The 24,219-nt window shown below is 40.2% G+C and overlaps 1 protein-coding gene across 2 annotated transcripts in view; it reads right to left on the bottom strand.

The window, feature by feature from the left end:
• The window catches only part of LOC140458130 (cystine/glutamate transporter-like), a 76,255-nt gene extending 53,399 nt beyond the window's left edge, over positions 1 to 22,856 (bottom strand). For both annotated transcript variants that reach the window (XM_072552240.1, XM_072552239.1), the window contains exons 1-5: positions 22,506 to 22,856; positions 19,052 to 19,178; positions 11,274 to 11,389; positions 9,217 to 9,342; positions 2,628 to 2,727 (exon numbers count right to left, since the gene is read on the bottom strand). In XM_072552240.1, coding sequence (XP_072408341.1) covers positions 2,628 to 2,727; positions 9,217 to 9,342; positions 11,274 to 11,389; positions 19,052 to 19,178; positions 22,506 to 22,725 — 689 coding nt within the window. In that variant the 5' untranslated portion in view covers positions 22,726 to 22,856. The remainder of the gene's footprint in view (positions 1 to 2,627; positions 2,728 to 9,216; positions 9,343 to 11,273; positions 11,390 to 19,051; positions 19,179 to 22,505) is intronic.
• Between the last annotated feature and the right edge of the window lie 1,363 nt (positions 22,857 to 24,219).

Genomic DNA, 24,219 nt, shown 5'->3' with positions numbered 1-24,219 from the left:
ATTTTAGTAAGGCGTTTGATAAGGTTCCCCATGGTAGGCTACTGCAAAAAATACGGAGGTATGGCATTGAGGGTGAGTTGGAGGTTTGAATTAGGAATTGGCTGGCTGGAAGAAGACAGAGGGTAGTAGTTGATGGTAAAGGTTCATCTTGGAGTGCAGTTACTAGCGGTGTTCCACAAGGATCTGTTTTGGGACCATTGCTGTTTGACATTTTTATAAATGACCTGGAGGAGGGGCTAGAAGGTTGGGTGAGCAAGTTTGCGGATGATACAAAAGTCGGTGGAGTTGTTGACAGTGAGGAAGGATGTGGAAGGTTACAGCGGGATATGGATAAGCTGCAGAGCTGGGCAGAAAGGTGGCAAATGGAGTTCAATGTAGGTAAGTGTGAAGTGATTCTCTTTGGTAAGAGTAACAAAAAGATGGGGTACTGGGCCAATGGTCGGATACTTGGCAGTGTGGATGAGCAAAGGTATCTTGGTGTCCATGTACACAGATCTCTGAAAGTTGCCACCCAGGTAAACAGTGCTGTGAAGAAGGCATATGGCGTACTGGCTTTTATTGGTAGAGGAATTGAGTTCCGGAGTCCTGAGGTCATGTTGCAGTTGTATAAGACTCTGGTGCAGCCGCACCTGGAGTATTGTGTGCAGTTTTGGTCACCATACTATAGGAAGGATGTGGAGGCACTGGAACGGGTGCAGAGGAGGTTTACCAAGATGTTGCCTGGTATGGTAGGAAGATCGTATGAGGAAAGGCTGAGGCACTTGGGGCTGTTTTCATTGGAGAAAAGAAGGTTTAGGGGTGACTTGATAGAGGTGTAGAAGATGATTAGGGGTTTAGATAGGGTTGACCATGAGAACCTTTTTCCACGTATGGAGTCAGCTATTACGAGGGGGCATAGCTTTAAATTAAGGGGTGGTAGGTATAGGACAGATGTTAGGGGTAGATTCTTTACTCAGTGAGTCGTGAGTTCATGGAATGCCCTGCCAGTAGCAGTGGTGGACTCTCCCTCTTTATGGGCATTTAAATGGGCATTGGATAGGCATATGGAGGATAGTGGGCTAGTGTAGGTTAGGTGGGCTTGGATCGGCGCAACATCGAGGGCCAAAGGGCCTGTACTGCACTGTATTTTTCTATGTTCTATGTTCTATGTTCTATAGTAACCTTTGATGTGGTGCCTTGTCAAATTGCCTTTTGGAATCCAAATACACATGTTTACTGGTTCTTCGTTATCTACCCTGATATAACTCTAATACATTGGTCAAACATCATTTATAAATGGACAAACATCTGAATTAAGTGCAGAATTAGGATTACCCTTTTATTAAACAATATTGTCTCCACCTGATTGCATTATGATTTTCTCAATGACCTACTACCTCCTCACTGATGGATTCTATCATTTTCTAATGACAGATGTTAGGCTAACTGGCTACAACATCCAGTTTTCTGCATTCCTTCTTTATTGAACAGAGGTGTTATCTTTACAGATTTCCAATCTGCTAAAATATTCCAAGAAGCTGGATAATTTTGGAAGATTACAACCAACGCATTGACAATGTCTTCACCACTTCTTTTAAGACACAGGTTCCAGGTCATTTGGTCCAGAGGACTTGTTAGTCTCAAGTTCAATGAACATTCCATCAATTTTTCTCCAGTAATGGTGATTGTTTTAACTTCCTCCTACCATTCTGCCTTTTGATTTTCAACTGTTCTTGTAATGCTCTTCCTGTCTTATATTCTGAAGATAGATTGCAAATACTTATTTAAAGCCTCTGTCATTTCTTCATTTCCCATTATTAATCTCGAGTCTCATTCTCTAAGGGTTTAATATCCTCCTCAGTTACACTTTTCCCTTTTATATTCTTTTATTGCTTGTATAAACCAATTTCTTTCCTCTTCTAATCATCTTTTGCTAGTTTCTAAAACATTCAAACATCATTTCTACAGCCCTCACTCTCGTATTCTGAATACAAACTCCTTGCTCTGTTCACATACTCAACCTTTGTATCCCTCAAACTATTCATATGCCATTTACACACATCCCTCATTCCCTAGCTACATTGCCTGTCAGTTCACACTGTTATGTTCTGCACATGTTTCACTCACTTCACTTACTTTTCTCACTCTCATTCACCTTCCCTTACTTTCTTTGGATTTATTCACTGTTCCTTTTAAATATAATCTGCTTACAATCTCATTTAATTTCCACACATCTTTAAAGCTCACCCTGCTGTTTTCACGTTTTATTACATTGCTAACAACAACTGTTCTGTATCATATTTCTTTCAGTGCTAATCTTTTTATAGAGGAATGTAGGGTTCCACTTTCAATGCATCTAATCAGCTGAATCACAAGTTTGAATTGTAGCTTTCTATCAAACAACAAAGACAGCTTTTGTTTCTTGTATCATGAATTGAGTACAGTGTGGGATTTTGCAACTTCATGTCAACTGAGCACAACTATTGACTTAAGTAACTTTATGCTGATAAGTGGAGGAGAAGTATGTAGTTTAGCTTGTTGCTAAAAATAATGAAAAGCATATACAATGAGCAGTGCCCAAGTTGTGTAAACATGCATTTCCTCTTACACCCTCATGCATGTTGGATATCATCGAAGTGCTTACATACCAACCACTGTAGGCAAACATGCCTGAGTAGAAAGCCAGTGGAATTCTGTCAAGTGTAATCGTATTACTGTCGAAGGCATTTTGAAAGTTTTCGGTGCGTCCTGTGTAAAGAACAGAAACTGAGTTTAACAAAAGATAAAGATAGACAGGTTTCAAAGTTAAAAATCACACAACACCAGATTATCATCCAACAGGTTTATTTGGAAGCACTAGCTTTCAAATCATTGCTTCTTCATCAGGAGCAGAACCATAACACGAAGAATTTATAGCAAAAGGTTACAGTGTTATGTGGCTGAAATATATTAAACAAACTCAGATTAAATCTTTCATCTTTTACAATGGTTTTGCTAATTTTGGTTCGTTAATATGTAAATCCCAGAACTCCTTATACATCATACTCTCAAGATAACTTCAGATTTTCTAACAAAATGTGTCATCTCAGCTCAGACAATGCATTTACAGTATGAGGCTAAAGTCTGTCTGTGTCCTAATCTTGAGTCAAACTGGTTCCATTTCTAAAGGGGGTTTTACAGAATCGTACGTGGATTGACTGTAGGTTATGCATTTTTTGAGCAAAATAAAATACAATGCTGCGAATACAGATTCACCTCAAACTTATGTGTATGTGTGTGTGTGTGCAGGAGAGACGGAGTGAGTGTATGTGTGTGAGCGCGGGAATGTATAGTGCATATGGGTGTGAGTGCATGTGAGAGAGTGTATGTATGTGTGTGTGTGTAAGCTTGGTAAAGTAGGTGTGTGAATGTGAGGGGGTATAAACCTGTGAGAGGGTGTGTGCATGGGTGTGAGTGTTGGGGGTGTATGAATGTGCATATGAGAGAGAGCTTGGGTATGACAGAGGGTCTTTGTTCAAAACATGCATAACCTACAGTCAATCCATGTAAGATTTTGTAAATCCCACTTTAGAAATGGAACTAGTCTGACTCAAGATTGGGACACAAACAGACTTTACGTTCATACCTTTAGTGCATTGTCTGAGCTGAGATGACACATTTTGTTAGAAAACCTGAAGCTATCTTGAGAATGTGACATAACAGGAGTTCTGGGTTTAACATATTAGTGAACTGAAACTAGCAAAACCATTGTAAAAGATGAAAGACTTAATCTAAGTTTGTTTAATACTTTTCAGCCGCATGACACTGTAACCTTTTGCTATAAATTCTGTGTTGAGAGTGTGGTGCTGGAAAATCACAGCAGGTCAGGCAGCATCCGAGAAGCAAGAGAATCGACATTTTGGGCATAAGCCCTTCATCAGGAATGGGGCTTGTGGGCTGGGTTTGAGAGATAAATGGGAGAGGGGTGGGGCTGGGTGCAAGTTAGCTGAGAATGCAATAGGTAGATGAGAGTGGTAGAGAAGTCATAGGTTGGAGACGAGGGTGTAGCAGATAGATGGGAAAGAGGATGGACAGGTCAAGAGGGTAGTGCCGAATTGGAGGCTTGGGACTGGGAGAGGGGGAATAATAGTCATTGCCAAACTCTAAGCATCCAACGCCTGGAGGAAGAATACCTCATCTTCTGCCTTGGGACCCTGCAACCCCTCGAGATTAATGTGGATTTCACCAGTTTCCCCATTTCCCCTCTCCCCACCTCATTCTAGTCCCAGGCCTCCAACATGGCATCGCCCTCTTGACCAGTCCATCATCTTTCCCATCTATCTCCTACACCCTCCTCTCTGACCTATCACCTTCTCCCCCAACTTCATCTACATCTTGCACTCTCAGCTACCTTCCCCCTCCCCGCCCCACCCCCCTCCCATTTATCTCTCAGCCCCCCCCGGCCCACAAGCCTCATTCCTGATGAAGGGCTTATGCCCGAAACTTTGAATTTCTTGATCCTTGGATGCTGCCTGACCTGCTGTGCTTTTCCAGCACGACACCCTCGACTCTGATCTCCAGCATTTGCAGTCCTCTGTGTCTTATGGTCCTGCTCCACAACCACCTGATGAAGCATTGCTTCGAAAGCTAGTGCTTCCAAATAAACCTATTGGACTATAACCTGGGGTTGTGTGATTTTTTAACTTTGTCTACCTCAGTGCAATACCAACCCCTCCATCTCAGAAATTTCAATATTTTGTAGATCACAAATTTGTCTCAACTAGGAGTATGGCATGTAAATATTGAATAAATCTTTAATTATTAATGTAATAAAGAAACAACTTCTCTAAAAATTATGGTAAACATATATGTGAGGGATTATGTTTGTATTTAAGTCTATTAGTGAGGTAACATTGAACAGATACCTATAGACACAGCGAGGTACGCTGGACATAAAGCCTGAAAAGAAGAGATAACAAATGATAAAGGTAATCCAAAGGGAAAAGCACCACCAATGCTAAGGAAGTTAAAAAGGAACAAGTTCAGTTAAAAGTTAGAAGAGAAATTTGCAAATTAAACATTATAGAACAATGGTGAATGGTGAAAAAGGAAATTAAGGAATGGACCAGATCTATTCTCACAAGAAGTAAAGATAATTTGGCAAAATTGAGCTGGTTCAATGAGTAGAGAAATTAAAATTGGAATACAGCTTAAAAAGAGTCAACACAGCTCTATGAGCCAAATACCTTCCTGCTCTGCTTTAACCTGCTGTCTGCGCTATTTTGTTTCATTATTTTATATACAGACATTAATTGTCACAATTGTGGAATCAGATGTTTAACCTTAATAATCTTGATTCGGAGATGCCGGTGTTGGACTGGGGTGTACAAAGTTAAAAATCACACAACACCAGGTTATAGTCCAACAGGTTTAATTGGAAGCACACTAGCTTTCGGAGTGACACTCCTTCATCAGACAATCACCTGATGAAGGAGCAGTGCTCCGAAAGCTAGTGTGCTTCCAATTAAACCTGTTGGACTATAACCTGGTATTGTGTGATTTTTAACTTAATAACCTTGAGACACTTTTTTAACATGAATACTCAGTCAAACCAGATCACATGCTTCTCTATGATTATGTGATTCTTTATTATTGAATTCATAATTAATTCATTAATATTGAATCCACTATAAGAACTCGAGTACCATACTTCACAATTCCACCATGACTACAGCATGTTACAGTTATTTTAAGTGCAGTGACTTCTTCAGAGCAGTTCTGATGAAGGGTCACTGGACTTGAAATGGTAACTCTGCTTTCTTTCTACAAATACACTCCCAACAAGACGGTGGGGAGTATTTTGTTCAGATAATTGATTGTTTGGATAACTGGAAACAAGTGGTAATTTATGAGTGCCGATTATCCAAACATTACTCAGTTATTCAGCAATGCATGCCATAATGCCATTTAACCAATAACTGATCTACTGTAAACAAGTAGTAATTTGACTGCCAGTTATCAAATCTTTCTCGGTTATCTGGCAATGCACGCCATAATGCCATTTAACTGATAACTGAATACTGAGTTGCTTTCTGCTGTTTTTATGAGACCTTGAGATCTTGTTTGGATAATCCAAAATTTGGATAATTGATGTTTGGATAATCTACTGTACTGCCAGGCCCACTGCGTTTCTCCAGTAATTTCTGTTTTTGTGTATTTCAAAGTGCCGGCATCTGCAGTCCTTTGTTTTATTTTAGTGCTACCTTCCATGCATACTGACACTAACTAACAATACATCAAAAGACTCATAATGCATACTGTTGATGACATGAACCCCAGAAAATACAGTTACAGTACTGTGTAGGATGGGTTAGAATTGTTGATGATATTTGACAGCTGCATGACCTTGAATAAGTCATCGCAATGGACAACTCATTCCTGTCCATGCCGCAGATGACATAATCAACTTGCTTTTCTGTACTTGTTGTTTTTTACACTGTATAACACAGAGGGTTTTGTTCTGAGTTATTGAACTTCACCTCAGACTGGGATTGCAAACAGTGCCAAAGCAAACCTCAGCCTCCAACCAGCCATCAATTGAGGGATCTCCATGGACAGAAGGGTGTGAGGCTCATTGCTTTTTTTCTTTTCCATTTTTTAAATCATTACTTAATAAACTTGCATATTTAAGCAAATTGCTGTTGTCGAGTCTTCTTTTACTTCTTAGATACATTTTGTGATCCAAGTCAAGTACAAAATACATTGTGTTCCAATTATTCAATAACAAAGGTGATGTGGTCAGCTTTACCCCTTCAATCACTTCACTCTGAACACAAAAAGCAGGACAAATCCAACCCAGCCAGTTACTGGGCCATCAATATTCTCTCGGTCATCGGTAAAGTGTTAGAACGTGTCATCAATAGTGCTATCTTTCAGCTCTTGCTGAGTAACTACCTCCTCACTGACCCTCTCATTGTGAGGTCAGATGGCTACATTTGACCAAGTGTGACATCAAAGAGCCCAAGCTAAACAGAAATCAATGGGTAGTAGGGGGAAGACTCTCCACTGGTTGGGATCATACATCTTGGCATGTAGGAAGATGATTGTGGTTGTCGAAGGTCACTCATTTTAGCTCCAGGACATCTCTACAGGAGTTCCTTAGGATAGTGTCCAACCACCATCAGCTGCTTCATCACTGACCTCTCCTTGATTGCAAAATCTGAAATGGAGATGTTTGCTGATGGTTGCATAATTTTCAGCACCCTTCATGATTCCTCAGATACTGAAGCAGTCCTTGTTCAAATGCAGCAAGGCATGAAGAATATCCAGGCTTGGACTGAAAACTGCTCAGTAACATGAATGCCACATAAATGCCAGGTGATGGCCATCTTTAACGAGAGACAAATCACTCTATCTCCCATCATCAACATCCTGGAGGTTGACCAAAAACTGAGCTAGACTAGTCTTTTAAGGATATTGGCTACAACAGATGGAACACTGTAGTGAGTTACTCACTGCCTGATTCCCCAAAGCTTGTCCATTATTTACAAGGCACAAGACAGGAATATTCCCTCCTTGCCTGCCTACAACAACACTCAAGAGGCAGAACACCATCCAGAACAAAGAGCGCACTTGATTGGTACCACATTTACAAACATCCAGTCCCTCCACAACTGATGTTCAGAAGTGGTATTGTGTACCATCTACAAGATGCACTGCAGAAATTCACCCAGGTTCCTGAGACAAGACCTTCCAATTATCCACTCACCACTTCCATCTATACGGACAAGGACAATATATACATGGAAACACCATTGCTTCCGCATCACTCACCATGCTGATATGAAATATATTGCTGTTCTTTCACTGTTGCTGAGTGAAAATCCTGGAATTCCATTTTTACAAAATTGTTTGTCTATCTGCAATAATTCAAGAATGCACCGACCATCACCTTCTAAAGGGCAATGAGGGTTGCACAATAAATGCTGACCCAGCCTGCAGTGCCCACATGCCATGAGTAAATTAAAAAGAAAGTGACCACACCAATGTGTCACAGACTCTTAGACATGGATGAATAGCTAGCAATTAAGCCTGCCTCACAAAACATCCTTGCTGAGCTGCGTTTTTTGAATTCATTTATATCAAAGCTACCAACAGCCAAGATATTTAGGTACATGGGTTGTGTGAATCTGCATTCCAACATAATGATTCTATGATTCTCTAAAGAACAATTACATAAAGGTTATATAACAGATATAAGCCCAATAATGCAGAAATTCAATCAAGCCACGCAGAGAAAACATGGAGAGAAAAAATTGGTAAGGTTAAGAGACAATATGAAGAAAGGTTGGTAATTAACAAAAAGCGTAGTAATTAAGAATAAACTCAAAATGAAAGAAAAACTGACAGGTTCGTAGATTGTAAAATAGATGTCAGATTAAATTAATTGCTGAGAAGTGCTTCATGGTACATCTTAGGGAGGTATAATGAGGACAGTTTATATCCTGTAAGTAGTAATGTATTAGTAGAAGATACTTCAGATACTGATAAATATTTGTCGTAAAGCTGATAGGATAAACTGAAAATGTTGTAAATAAAAATCGTATCATAAAATACTTCTTGTAATTAAGGTTTTGGAATACATGCCCAAAGGGATAATACTAATCCTATATAAAAGATTGAATAGACCAAATATAGAATAGTGTGTCCAGATTTGGTTGCTTTCTTTTGGAATAATGTTAAAGATAGGATAGAGAACAGATGTAAAAAGATAAACATAGATATGAGAAACTTTAGTTATAAAAGAAACTAAAGAAATTGGAGACTTTTTTAAAGGAAACAAAGTAGTTTAAGAGGAGATCTGATAGAGGTGTCCAACATAATGAAACATTTTGCTAAATTGGGAAATGCTATTTCTAATAATCAATGGGCAGTAACTAATGGATTTAATTTTAATGTCGCCAGATGAACAAAAGAGTTTTGGAGATTTTATTTCTGCAGAGGTTTGTTTGGTCATGCAATGTCCTACACAAAACAGTCATGGAAACAAATTGTACAGTAACTTTTAAGGGAAAATGTGAATATTGTTGAAATAAAACAAGTTCATTAAAGAATTGCGAAACTAATAAGTGAATGTGAGAAGTTGTTGACAGCTGTTTCAGAGATCTAGTACACATATGATGACATCCTCTGTGTTGTATATGTATGACTTGGAAAAGATTCTCAAAATCAAATAAACTATTTTTGGATATTTCATACCTTCAGACAAGGCCATCATCCCTGGAACAATGATTAATCCTATTGCCAGCAGTTTAAAAATTGTGAGAATGACCTGAATGCGGGCAGTCCAGTTCACACTGCAGGAATTTATATACACCACCAAAGCTGCAGGAAGGAGAAACACAGAACAAGATCTTTGTCATGAAACAAATCCAACAGTAGTTTTAAAATACCATAATTAAGAACTCAAAAGTACTCAGCAGATCTGCAATTTTACCAGCTGTGGGGAAAGTGATGGGAGGTCTTGCTCACAGAATGGACCGACTGAGGTCAGGCCTTGTTGCTGTCATTATTGGGAATTCACCCAGGTGATGGACAATTGTTTTAGAACTACACATTCTAGACCTAACCAGAAAGAAAGCTCTTTCTGACACACTAAAATTCAGAAAAGAATTTTCAGCAAAATAAGGAGGAGAAATTACAAATTGTCAGAGAGCTAGCTAAAAATACAAAACAGGTAGTGAGAATTTCTATGGGTATTGAAAAAAAGAAAAAGTAAAATAAAAGTGAACATTGCTCTTCAAGAGACAGACTGTGGGAAATTAATAATGAGAAATAAGAAAATTGTGATGAATGCATTGGCAAGCATTTTTTGCCGATCTTCAAAGTAGAAGACACAAATAACATCACAACAATTCTTGGAAATCAAGAAGTAAAGGGAAGGAGGGTTTGGGTCTTATTGTTAACCAGAAACTGACTAGACCAGTCAAAAATGTAGTCATGCCGTAGTCATATAAGATCAGATTGGAAGCTAGGAGGCATGCAGCAAGTAACTCACATTGTGAGTGCCCAAAGCCTGTCCACAATCGATAAGACATGTTAGGAGAGCGAAGTAAGACTATCAAGTTGCTTAGATGAGTGCGACTCCAGTAATACTTAAGAGGCTTGACACCATCCAGCACAAAGCAGCTGCTTGATTAGCATCACAACCACCCATATCGACTCCCTCCACCACAGACATTCAGTAGCAGCAGTGTATACAATGTACTATAGGCACCACAAAAATTCACCATAGATCCTTAGACAAAACCTTCCAAACCCATAACCACTTCTATTTAGAAACACAAAGGTACATGGGAACACTGCTACCTGCAACTTCCCCTCCAAGCTGCCCACCATATTGACTTGGAAAATATCACTGCTCTTTCAATGTCGCTGGGTCAAAATCTTGGAAATTTCTCTCTGACAGCATTGTCGGACTACCTACAGCAGGACTTGAGCAGTTCAAGGATGCAGCTTGCCACCCCTTCTCAAGGGCATCTAGGGATAGGGGGAATAGGATCAATAGACAAGGTATTTTCCCTGGGTTGGGGGAGTCCTGAACTAGAGGGTATAGGTTTAGGGTGAGAGGGGAAAGATATAAAAGGGACCTAAGGGGCAACATTTTCTCACAGAGGGTGGTGCGTATATGGAATGAGCTGCCGGAGGAAGTGATGGAGGCTGGTACAATTTCAGCATTTAAAAGGCACCTGGTTGGGTATATGATTAGGAAGTATTTCGAGGGAAGTGGGCCATGTGTTGCCAAATGGGGCTAGATTAGATTGGGATATCTGATCGGCATGGACAAGTTGGACTGAAGGATCAATTTCTGTGCTGTACATCGCTATGACTCTAATAAATGCTGTGCCAGCCAGCCACACCCATGAATTAATTTAAAAAAAGAAGAGAGACAAAGGTGTGTAGACTGGAAAGGGTTGAGGCCACAATGGTTCACTCAGGAGCTTATCAAATGATGGAGCAGGCTTAAGGGACTGAATGGACTACTCATGCTTCTAAATTGAAAATATATAAATAAAAAACAAAGGATATTTCTACTTTAGTTGGTACTTTCTGTAGCTCTTAGCAATAGTTAAATGTGATCATAATGAACCTACCAAATCCAAGCAGTATACCCTGCAGTTAAAACCTGCTCAACCATGCAACTCAAATTACAGTATTTACATACTTAAAAACATGAGAAATTTCAGACCCAAATGCTAACCTTATGTAACACAGATCATATTTCTGTGACTGACAGGTATACCAATGTTACTTACAGACTCCTGCAGCTGTGAGAAGTTTTACTGCCAAAACTGGAGCTTGGCAAGGGGCAAAGAATGGCTCAATAATGTAGCGTCCAAACGACAAGCCAACAACAGCAGTGATTGCCGGTCTGCTCAAAATAAAGGGGACATTTTATTATGGAGCAGAATGTAAACGTTGTATGGAATTTATGTGTGTTTATGAGAGAAGTCGAGAGGTTAACTAGCACTCCTTTTTCAATTGCATAACTTTACATTTCATTTCTCCTTATAATTATACAAAACATCATCCAAATGTTTGGAGATTAAACACCAAAACAAAAATATATTGCAAATTCCAACTCAATCCTTTCAAAACATTGAAGTTTGTGAACACCTTTCTTAGAATGTAATTTTTATCTCTTTCTACACATCTATATACACAACAAACTTCACAACAACTTGTATGCTTAGAGGTTGTGCAATAAGTTATGGGAAACTTCATATTGTTATTGACCAGACCAGCTCCCCTCAAGTTATATTAAGAAGGTAGCCTAGACCCTAATATTTCTTATTTTAAATGTAAATATCAGGTGCTGTGTTGTAGATGCAGTTTGATTGATCAAACTACTCGATGTTAGGCAAAATACAATTTATTCTGACACAGTAATTAAAATACAGCAAAAGAAAGAAGAACTTGGAATAACTTAACTTCACTGGAAAACTTAACAGAATAATAGATACAGTAGCTACGACTAATTAACTGTTTCAGTATAGTAATATCCCGTACACAACAACAAATTCAGAAAATAGATTGTCTCATATTCAGTTCTCCAGTGCAGGAGCAAAGAACATCAAAAGATAATTCTGAGAGAGAGAGTGTAGCAGCTGGGAGATACTCACTGCTTTCCAACCTTGCTGAGACCCCCAGAATAACTGCTGCTGAAATTACTATAAATCCTGGTTCTATAAGAGCTCAACTACACCTTTTAAGGCTACTTCTATTATTCCACCTTTTAAAAATCTGCTCATCACTGACCCAGCTGAGTAAAGCCTGGTGCAATAGGTTTCTAAGAGTAACTGCAAGCACTGTTTATTTCGTCATGATTTGTCCTCATGTTTTTTTTTAAGAAAATGGCAAAGGAATAGTGAATTTGGAGAATTCCTTCTTCAGGTTTCATTTTTATTACACTCCATAAATAAGCATTGAAAGCTGAAGCTGGCTGGCATTCTTGCTTTGATTAGGTTGTGGAAAAGCAGTATCAGTGTTTTGATCAGTTTGAAGACAACATGTGAGGGCTGCTTGCAGTATGCCAGTGATTACAGTCAATAGTGGGTTCCCAGGTTCGCTCAGCAGTTCAGAGTGTGGTGCTGGAAAGGCACAGCAGGTCAGGCAGTATTCATGATGAAGGGCTTACACCTGAAATGTCAACTTTCCTGCTCTTCGGATGCTGCCTGACCTGCTATGCTTTTCCAGCACCACACACTCTCGACATTCTCTGGCATGTCTTTGCTTAGCCTGTCCCAGGATAGGTGTGTTGTCCCAGAGAATTCCTAGAGGCCTGGCACTCCACCCCAACACCATAAACAAACACATAGATCTAGGCACCAACTATCAACCCCTCAGAAAACGAACAGGAAATGACATCACCACAAACCCCAGGAACCCCATCCAGGACAAACATATAAATAGAAAGCAGGAGACAACAGCTTCGCTTCACTTGGAGGTTGCCACTGATGATGTTACCTAGCCAGGTAATGAAACATCTGGATATCAAACCAACAGCTCAGCGAGCAAACCTACACCCTAAAGCCCCCCCTCAATATCATTAGAGAGAATCTGGCAAACAGACTGGGAGCAGCCACTTGCAGGTAAGTCTACATTTGGAAAGTGGGAGACTCTTAAAAGTCGCAAAGTGAGAATTCAGGGCTAGCATGTTCATCTTAGAATGAAAGGCATGGGCAGCAAGTGCAGGAAACCTTGGATACTAAGGATATTGGGAGTTTGATGAAGAAAAAGAAGGAAACATATGTCAGGTGCAGTACATGAAAACAGGGGAAGCCCTTCAAATGTATACAGAGTGTAGGGAGGTGCTTAAAAAGGAAATTGGAGGGCAAAGGATGGTCATGAAATATCATTGGCAGATGAGATGAATGAAAAGCTTTTTGTAAGTAAGAGTAAGAGGGGAAGTAATGAGATCTAACAGAGACTAAAGGGGTAGCCTGTGCGTGGAGCCAAATAATGTGGGTCAGGTCTTAAATGAATATATTTCATCTGTATTCACAGAGGAGAAAAACATTGTAGTCAAGAATTTCAGTTAGCCTGATGAGGTTCCAGAACATGTTAAGATTAATAGGGAGAGATTTTTAGATGTTTTAGAGGCCATAAAGGTGCATAAATCCCCAGGGCCTGAAGAGATGTATCCCAGGCCACTATGGGAGGCAAGGGAAGAGATTGCTGGAGGCCTGGTGGAAATATATAATACTTTGCTGGCTGCAGGTGAACTGCCGGACGACTGAGGATAGCTATTGTGGTTTCTTTGTTCAAGAAGGGCAGCAGGGATCGGCCAGGTAATTGCAGATATCAGTGGTACAGAAATTATTGGAAAGAATTCTGAAGGACAGAATTAATCAATACTTGAAAGGCAGGGATTAGTCAAGGATAGTCAACGCAGGTTTGTTAGAGTGCCATCTTTATGACTAAATTAATTGATTTTTTTTAAAAGGTCACCAAATAAATTAATGAGAGTAGTGTAGGTGATGTGGTTTACATGGACCAGAAAGACATTTGACAATGTCCTCAATGGAAGGTGGGTCCAAAAGGCTCGAGTCTGTGGGATCCAAAGCATATAGGCAACCTGGATCCAAATCTGACTTACAAATAGGAGGCCACGTGGGATAGTGTGGAGATGATTTTTGATTGGAATCCTGTGACCCTTGCCGTTTGTGGTGGTTCCGTTTGCCGAGCTGGGAATTTGTGTTGCAAACGTTTCGGCCCCTGTCTAGGTGACATCCTCAGTGCTTGGGAACCTCCTGTGAACCGCTTCTGTGTTTTGTGCAGTCCTTGCATGGGATGTAGTGTACAAAATCCCATGCAAGGACTGCACAAAACACTACATAGGACAAACAGGAAGACAGCTAACGATCCGCATCCACGAACACCAACTAGCCACGAAATGACATGACCAGCTATCCTTAGTAGCCACACACTCAGATGACAAGCAACATGAATTCGACTGGGACAACACTACTATTTTAGGACAAGCCAAACAGAGAACACCCAGGGAGTTCCTAGAGGCATGGCACTCATCCACAGATTCTATCAACAAACACCTGGACCCAATATACCGACCACTGCAGCAGACAGCTGGAACTGACAATCGGAAGCGGCAGAGACAAGCCACTATAAATGCCGGAGGAAACATCACAGAAGCGCTTCACAGGAGGCTCCCAAGCACTGAGGATGTCACCTAGACAGGGGATGAAACGTTTGCAACACAAATTCCCAGCTCGGCGAACACAACCACAACAAGCACATGAGCTACAAATCTTCTCCCAAACTTTGAACCCTTGCTGTTTGTCATATACATTGACAGATTAGATTAGATTACTTACAGTGTGGAAACAGGCCCTTCGGCCCAACAAATCCACACCAAAGCATACCCACCCAGACCCATTCCCCTACATTTACCCTTTCACCTAACACTACAGGCAATTTAGCATGGCCAATTCAGCTAACCTGTACATTTTTGGATTGTGGGAGGAAACCGGAGGAAACCCACACAGACACAGGGAGAATGTGCAAACTCCACACAGAGAGTCGCCTGAGGCGGGAATTGAACCCGGGTCTCTGGCGCTGTGTAGCAGCAGTGCTAACCACTGTGCCACCGTGCCGCCCACAGCTTGAATGTGTATGAAGAAGGTGTAATTACTAAGTTTGTAGATGACTTGAAAAAATTGGTGGCGCTGTCGATAGGTCACAGGCTACAGTCTGATATTGATCAGCTGGTAAACTGGGCAGGAAAATGGCAAATGGAATTTAATCCAGATTAGTATGATGTGATGCATTTTGGGAGGTCTAATAATGGAAGGACATAAACAGTAAATGGTAGGTGCCTAGGGAGTACTAAGGAACAAAGGGACCTTGGTGTACAAGTCTAAAGGTCCATGGAGGTGTCAGCACAGGTGGACAGGGTGTTGAAGAATGCATACAGGTTGCTTGCCTTCATTGGCCAAGGCATAGAACATTGGAAAAAGGAAATCTTGTTATAACTTAATAAACTATTGATTAGGCTACAAATGGAATATTGTGTGTAGTTCTGGTAACCATGCTATTGGAAGGGTGTGTTTACTCCAGAGAGGGTGCAGAGGAGATTCACCAGGATTGTTTTCCTTGGAGTAGAGGAAGCTGGCAGGGTATCTGATTGAGGTGTACAAAATTATGAGAAGTATAGACAGAGTACATAATGAGAATTTCTTCTCCATGGCAGGCATGGCTTAGACTCCAGGGCATATGTTTAAGGTAAGGAGTAAGTAGTTTAGAGGGATCTGAGAAAAAGATTCTCACCCAGAGGGTGGCACCTTCCAAACTCACAACCAGTTCCGTCTAGAAGGATGAGAGAAGTAGATGCATGGAAATGCCACCACCAGCAAGATCCCCTCCAAGCCACTCACCAGCCTGACTTGGAATAAATCTCTGTTCCTTCAGTGTTGTTGGGGCAAAATCCTGGAAATCCCTCCCTAACAATATTGAGGGTCTATTTACTACTACTACCTTCCCATGGGTAACTAGGAATGGGTGATAATTGTTGGCCTTGATAGTGACATCCACATCCCTTTAGTGACTTTAAAAAAAACACTGTAGAAATTCAAGAAGATGGTTTACCACCATTTTCTCAAGGCTAATTAAGGATGGACCTTAAATGCTTACATAGAGTCGTAGAGATATACAGCATGGAAACAGACCCTTTGGTCCAACTCATCTGTGCTCACCAGATATCCTAATCTAATCAAGTCCCATTTGCCAGCACTTGACCCATATTCCTCTAAACCCTTCCTATTCATATATCCATCACGAATGAATTTTAAAAATGCCATGACAATTGGACTCAAAAGAATATTTGTGTGCTGTGATCTCCACATGGTCTCACAAAATATAATTTATGCATATTCTATTTCTGCTGGGACTTAATTGGCTAGTTCATGTATTTGGGTCCATGATTCAAGAACCACATAAAACTTTGTAAGAATTGTTTTAATGCAACAGCACTGTTTAAAGCCAAATTGTATATCTCTTGAAGGTGCTGCGTATTTGTGCTGCAGCAGAACAATATTAGGCCTTCAGCAAAGAATGACAATAGAATGGCCTAGAGTCATTCATGCAGGAGATGGCCTGGAGTAGAGTTTCTCTTCCCTCAGGAGATAGTGTGAAAAGTTAGCATGTTCTCTGCTCCGAAATCTTATGTTGTGATGGTCAGTAACACCAGTATAGCATTGAGTTTGAATGCTTTTAGTAATGTTTAACAATCTTACACCAGCAATCATAGTTAGTCAATACATTCTTTCATTCCAAATCCTGCCAATTTGGCTTACTCACTGCTCCTTTCACCATATTTGCTTCACTCACTTAACAATCTATATCAGAAAGAATCAAACCTGACATTCATGCACTCACCTCATCGTCACATACTTAGCACTTCTGCAAGTTGCCCATTCAGGTCTCACAGCTGGCACCTGTAGACAGCTATTCAACAATGGGGTATGCACATCACCCAAACACTTTGAAACATGCCCACTGATATATGTCAGTTCCTTTTGGAGGACAACATTGCCATTATAATTAGTAGCAGAAATAAACATAGGAGGGGTAGCTTTGGTGCGTGCTGACCTTATTGAAAGAAATTGTGCTGGAGATAATGGAGTGGCCATCACTAATGCAGTGGCCAACAATAGTGCTGAAGTTATCAAGGATGATTGTATGGTCCTGCCTCAATCCAATGGAATGTCTGTCTTAATGTAGAAGCTGCAAATGTTGTAAGCATCTTATTCATGTTTCCTTCTATACTTGAACCCTCACTCCAACACTGCTCTTTCACATTTCTGTTTGCAGATATCCAAGATATCCAGCCAATGGACCATGAGGCTAAAGGCCTAAAGGGAGAAACACTCTAACGTCAACCCCCACTCATATCGACTAGCTAAAATACTGACACTGCTCATACTTAGCAGAGTTGTGTTGGGTCAAAATCAACACAGGGTGAATCACGGACACCATGGCATGACATGGGAAAATTTAGCAGCTGCTTCAGTTTTTTGGAAGATCTAATTGCACCCAGAATCCTCTGTAGAGGACTTGGATGAGGACTTTAATTGGATGATATACAGAAAACTCCTGATCAGCATTTACACAGAAATGGTTAGTGCATTGACAATAGGCACCCAGGAGGATTACCAAAGTTAAGGATGTTGGTAAGGTTTTGGTAAACTGTTGGTAAGATTGAAATTTACAGAATACTGAGAGGCCTGGATAGAGTCAACATGGAGAATATGTTTCCACCAGTAGAAGAGACTAGACTAGAGGGCAAAGCCTCACAGTTGAGGGATGATCCCTTTGAACTCATTACCACAGAAGGCTGTGGGGTCCAAGTCATTGAGTGTATTTAGGACGGAGATACATAGGTTCTTGATTAGCAAGGGGGTCAAGGGTTACAGGGAGAGGGCAGGAAGTTAGGGTTAAGAAGCATATCAGTCATGATTGAATGGCAGACTCAATGGGCTGAATGACCTAATTCTGCACCTCTATCTAATGGTCTTATAAGGAGCATGGAGGAGTTGGTACTGACTTGACACACAGTTTTCTGAAGTCTGGAGCCCATGTTTTGCAGTAGGTAAGTGGTCACCAACTGCATGTGAATACATGTGGATCCAGCCATGACACAACACCATACAGCCAATATCTCAGCTTCCACTGCAACATAAGCAGAGGCTACATAATATCTCAGTGTGGCAGTGGCAGATCAGACTGAAGATATGAAATCTCCACCTGTTGCCATGCAAGTCCTGACTGCTGCCATTACTTGTTCTCACACAGTCGGAAGTCACACAACACCAGGTTATAGTCCAACAGGTTTATTTGAAATCACAAACTTTCAGAGCTCTGCTTCTTTATCAGGAGCCGTTAATGTGACTTCTAACTTTGTACACTCCATGTCCTCAACGTCATGGCTACTTGTTCTCAAAAGGTTTGGGAGATCCTACATCAGTGCAGCAATTTATACTGGAGATGGACACATTTGTAATTTGTTCATTGTTGTGTAAGGTTAATGGGCTCTTTATTCAAAGAGAATTAATTACATTTAATTCTAACTTGAAAGAGACAAGCAGGCACAGCTCAGGTTTGTGAGGATTGCCTGTTTCCCCAAGGTGCACTTATTGTAAAAGAGATTGCTTTCTAAGTGCCACATGTCAACTCTGACCTATATCAGAACTGAAAGGGATTGCACTCTGTTAATGCCCAGCTGTGTGTGACCACAGGCAGCAAATCATTTAGGTTAATGTCTGAACTCCTCACAGCATTTGTGAAGCCTTCATTTGACTACTGTTGACATACGTAGCAAAAGAATGCAGTTAGCATGGTCATGGAAATGAATAAGCAGCATGAAGTTGGCCTGGTGCCTTTAGCTGGCTGTCTGCATTAATGTATTAAGTGGGTCAACTGTACATTGTAATCTCTTTCCCCATTTTCAGTTTAGCTTCCTAAGTATTTCATTTGGTAGAAAGTACTGAATTATTAACATTCCACAAAGGTACCTCACCTGATTACAATGATTTCACACCACAATCGAACAAATGCTGGAAGTGGTCCCAAAGTCTCCAGAAGATAGATATAGTGTCCACCAGATTTCTTAATGCTTGTTCCAAGTTCTGCATAGGATAGAGCTCCTGGTGCATAGTAAATAGAAAATATGTCAGCAGATATCACATTCTACAACAAACTTACAACTTGTTGTTGAATATAATTATTTTCCCCACATTTTTCTCTTTCAATTCCTTAAAAGTTCCACGCACATTTTATTTTCTGATATCTGAAGATGTGTTTGTCTTTTTTTGAGTCTCTAAATTCCTCAGTGGAGGTGAAGAACAGGCTGTTCTTTGACTCTTCCCCTGATAGGAAATGCTTCCTTTTTAACTGTCTCCCTCTCCTAATAACTCTGGATCAAACTATATTGTGCATAATGAGGGGAATTGGGTGTCTCCTCACTCTAATGCACTTAACCCGTTCTAAAGCAATTCAACTTAATTTATCGCAAACCTTTAAATGAATGATGACCGCACACAATAATAGATGTGGGAATAATAGACGTTTTTTCATGCAGTGTCACCCAGTGAAAATGTATTGGTGCACTGTGCTAGACCATATGTCTTTGTATCAGTTAAAGATCTCCAGGACAAGAGCTGAATATCAGGCTCCTTCCCTTTCTGGGGAACTGGCTGACATAACTGATAATTAAGCATGCCTGTGCCTTCCTAGTTCTCAGGATATGAACCATTAAATGGTTATATTGAGAGATACTGACAGGAGGAGGTTGTTCAATCAGATCAAGATTGATATTTGACCATATTTTTCTACTGGTCTTTAATCCATATCAAACAATATCTTTGGGTTAGAATTTAGAATTAGAATCCCTACAGAGTGGAAAAGGCCCTTTGGCCCAACAAGTCCACACCGACCCTCCGAAGAGTAACCCACCCAGACCCACCCCCCTACCCTATATTTACCCCTGACTAATGCATCTAGCCTATACATCTCTGAACAGTATGAGCAATTTAGCATGGCCAATTCACCTAACCTGCACATCTTTGGATTGTGGGAGGAAACCGGAGACCCAGAGGAAACCCAATAGACACAGGGCGAATGTGCAAACTCCACACAGACAGTCACCCAAGGCTGGAATAGAGCATGGGTCAGGCGCTGTGAGGTAGCAGTGCTGACCACTGAGCCACTGTGCCACTACTAGCAATCTCAGTTTAAAATTAACAATTGTTAACAGCATCAATTGATGTTTGCAGACGAATCAGCCTTTGCAAATAGAAGTGTTTCCTAATTTTACTCCTGAAAGATCTGGCTCTGTGGTCTGGGTTACACCTGCTCATCCTGGGCTCCTCAATCATATCAGCTCCCTATAATAGCTGAAAAATTCAGATGAAATTATCTCTTAACCTTTTGGTAAGGGAACGCAATTTGTACTTGTGTAATGTTATCCTAAGCCAATTCTTGGTAACCAATCTCATTAATCTAAATTGCACTTTTTCCAAGATCATTCCATTCATCCAAATATATGGTGCTCAGAATGGCTTACAGGTGTGGTCTAACCAGGGTTTTAGAAAATATGACTTTTGTTCAAGTTCTCTAAATAAAAAAAATCTATCATTACACTTGCCTTTATTTTACCTTCTGTACCTGTTCATGACATTTAATAGTCTATGTACATGGATTTTCAAGTCTCAGTGGATAGTTCACTGTTTCCAGTTTTTCACAATTAAAAGGTATTCTGTCCTATCCTTCTATCCAAAGTGTTTGGCCTTAGTTTGCCCATGTTGAATTCCATTTCACCATTGCTGGCCACTTTATCTATTCATCCATTTTTATAATTTTATATTTCCAGCCAAATACAGTTGCTTGTGGAATTTTGTTATATAAAGTCAGTTATAACCTGCTCATTAACTGAGTCAGTGAGTCAGTCGCTGAACCTGGTTAATAATTTACCTTCAATTTCATAGCTTCAACTTCAGTGAACAATCTCTTATAAATACCTTCTGAAACCCAATATAATTAAGATCCATTCCCTGTCTGTAATTTTAGTCATCTCTGAAAAAAATCATGCAGGATTCCCTTTTCTAAATCCATGCTGGCTCTTTCGGATCAGCTGAGCATTTTCAAAGGATTACTCATTCTACCTTTAATTAGGAACTTTTGTAATTTCTTGACAATTGTTCCCATTTTTTAGGTATGGCAGTGAGAGTTCACAAGTTACTTGCTCCCAATCTCATTAAAGCAAAGACAGAAAATTTGCAGGTACAATTAGGGGAACTTGATGGATACAGGAAAACACTGGTGAATGCGCACATTCAGGTGCTTGATGCATTGGCAAGGCTGCCAGACATCCTGTTGTCACTGAGAAGAACAACAGAGGAGTTCGGCTTCAAGTGAGCATGAGTGCATTGCACATAGCTTGTCCTTTCCTTAGCCTCTGCTCCATCTCTCTGTTAAATGACCAACTCAAAGGCACAGCCACCGCTACCCCAATAACTGCTGCAGCCTTTGTGCGAACAGATAACCAAATCCTCTGCCCATCGTTGTGAGAATGCAGCAACACTCCCTGTTAATTCCAGGAATTCTCCACAGTCCCTTCAAATGAAAGATGCAGTATTTATAGAGATCTACTTAAGCAGAAATTCTTCAGAAGTTACCTTACTTGGAACCTGGATGCCTAGCCTTTACAGGAGTGCCAGCACCAGCCCATCTTGCAGATGAATATTTTATTTTTGATGAGTCAAATAAAAATTTGTTGAGTGGACTTGCATTATCTACACGTGGCAAATAGGCATATTAGTCAATGGGGCTGTGTGATATCATGAAAGGACACATTTGGTGATTTTCAGTACTCACAGGGGATGAGTTCCCATTTCCAGCTAGTTTGCTATGTGGGTTACATATTCAGCAGCACCTTCAAGAGGCATTAATCTCAGGAGGGATTCTGATCTGAATCTCATGTTCCAATACTTTAAGCATTTTATTGAAACCCATTTCATAAATTGCAATTTCTATCTTCAATACATTTTAAAATATTTGAAATCTTCCTCAGATACACATCATAACACAGTGTGGTCTTCAGCTATTGTTCATGCTAGCTTTCAAATGATTTCAAAGGTTGTATGCCAGTGACAATGGAGCAAATAAACAATATTCTTGCCTATATTTAGTACTTTTGATAACCACCTCTGAATGGTTCATGGATACATGTGGAAACCTTTGCTTTAAAATTTTGATCTTGAAATATGAACACACAAGTGGTGAATGTGTTTGGACAATGAAGTGGATGAACACTTTGATTAAGATTTGGAAGAAATGAATTAAATATGAACAATTTGTGAAGAGCGTAACTTTAAGCCATTGGGACTGCATCACATTTGCTCTAATTCAGTGCTATGGAACAGAGATGTCAGTCTGCTGTATCTCCACAAACATTAAGAAAAATATGCACTTACCAAACATTGAGAGTATTCCGCAAGCCAACCAGATCACCAGGGATGTACCGACATTGCCAGAATTCATCAGAACTCCTTTAGGTGAAATAAATATACCGCTGCCTATTATTGTACCAATTAAAAATGACACAGATCTCAACAAGCTAACCTTCTTTCTCAAAAACACAGCTTGCTCCTTAGACTCAGTTATAATCTTAACACTTTCTGAAGAACTTCCCATGATTTTAAAGATAAATCACTTCAGAAGGTGAGTTGGTGAAATTTGAAAAAGAAATCTTTTAACCTTCCTACTGTTAAGTATCTTCTTGAATAAAATATCTTTTCTTTACAGAGAACAAAACCTTCGGTCCCTCCACTCTGTCAACTGGAAGAAATGGTAAACGTGAAGCTCATTTAAATCAGCTGCAGTTTGGCGAGAATTCCCAAAAAGACAAAAAAAATGGTGGAATGAAGCCAACAACTTTCCAAAAGAAAACTAAGCGAATAAGAATTAATTTTTGCAATAAGTTTTGACAGCTGTAGCACAGAAACTCATGTAATATACAAATAGCAAGTTAAAATTAACCAGGTGAACCTTTTACCACTTTCTCAAAAGGAATGCAAAATAATAACAGAAACGTTACGCTGTCTCTAATAACGTTTAAGTTAGAGTGTTCCAATACTGAGATCAACTCCCAGCTTTCTTTCTTTTTCTGTTGTTCTGTGATACTCAGCTGAAACATAGACAACAGCAGTGCATCACACTTGTGACTACTTAGCTATTTCTTTAAGATAACATTTGTTCTCCTTTCAAAAGTATGTTAATAAAAAGAAGTTAAAAATCACACAACACCAGATTATAGTTCAATGGGTTTAATTGGAAGCACTAGCTTTCGGAGCACCGCTCCTTCATCAGGTGGTCTATGACCTATGTTGTGTGATTTTTAACTTTGTACACCCCAGTCCAGACCGGTATCTCCATATCATAATAAAAAAATAAGACTTGCATTCATACAGCACTTTCCATGACCTTTGTACATGCCAATGTCCTTTTGAAGTGGAGTCATAGGTGGGATGTAACCTAATGGGAAACACAGCAACTAAGTTGTGCACAGCAGATTCCTACAACCAAAATGTGATAATGACCAGATAATCTGTTTCTGTGATATTCATTGGGGATAAACAGAGGACAAGGCACCAGCAATGTTCCCTCTAAACTGCGACACTGCTTCTGTTTGCAGCCACTCCAAGGTTCCGTGCACCACTGATGTTATGGATTACCCCATCTTGTATTTTGAATAATTTCACTTGCAAACCTGTAGTCTTTTGCCACCACTTGGCTATTTTAGGAATATTAGGCATTGGAGCCAGATGCAGTTATTGTGGGTAGGTTTGCTAAGCCTGGGAATTTAGATTGCGGACATTTCATCCCCTTTCTAGGTGACATCCTTGGTGCTGTAGAGCCTCCTGTGAAGCGCTGCTGAACTGTTTCAGTTGGAATTTATTTGGTTTCATTCCTGCTGCTTCCAGTTGCCAGTTCCGGTTGTTCATTGCAGTGGTCGGTGTGGTGGGTCTAAGTCAATGTGTTTATTGATGGATCCGTGGGTGAACGCCATGCTTCTGGAAATTCTCTGGCTGTCCTCAGTTTGGCTTGTCTTCTTATTGGAGAAAGTGAGGACTGCAGATGCTGGAGATCAGAGCTGAAAATGTGTTGCTGGAAAAGTGCAGCAGGTCA

Source organism: Chiloscyllium punctatum, chromosome 32 (genome assembly GCF_047496795.1).
Source record: "Chiloscyllium punctatum isolate Juve2018m chromosome 32, sChiPun1.3, whole genome shotgun sequence".
NCBI lineage: Eukaryota > Metazoa > Chordata > Chondrichthyes > Orectolobiformes > Hemiscylliidae > Chiloscyllium > Chiloscyllium punctatum.
This window is presented reverse-complemented; position numbering and strand designations above follow the sequence as displayed.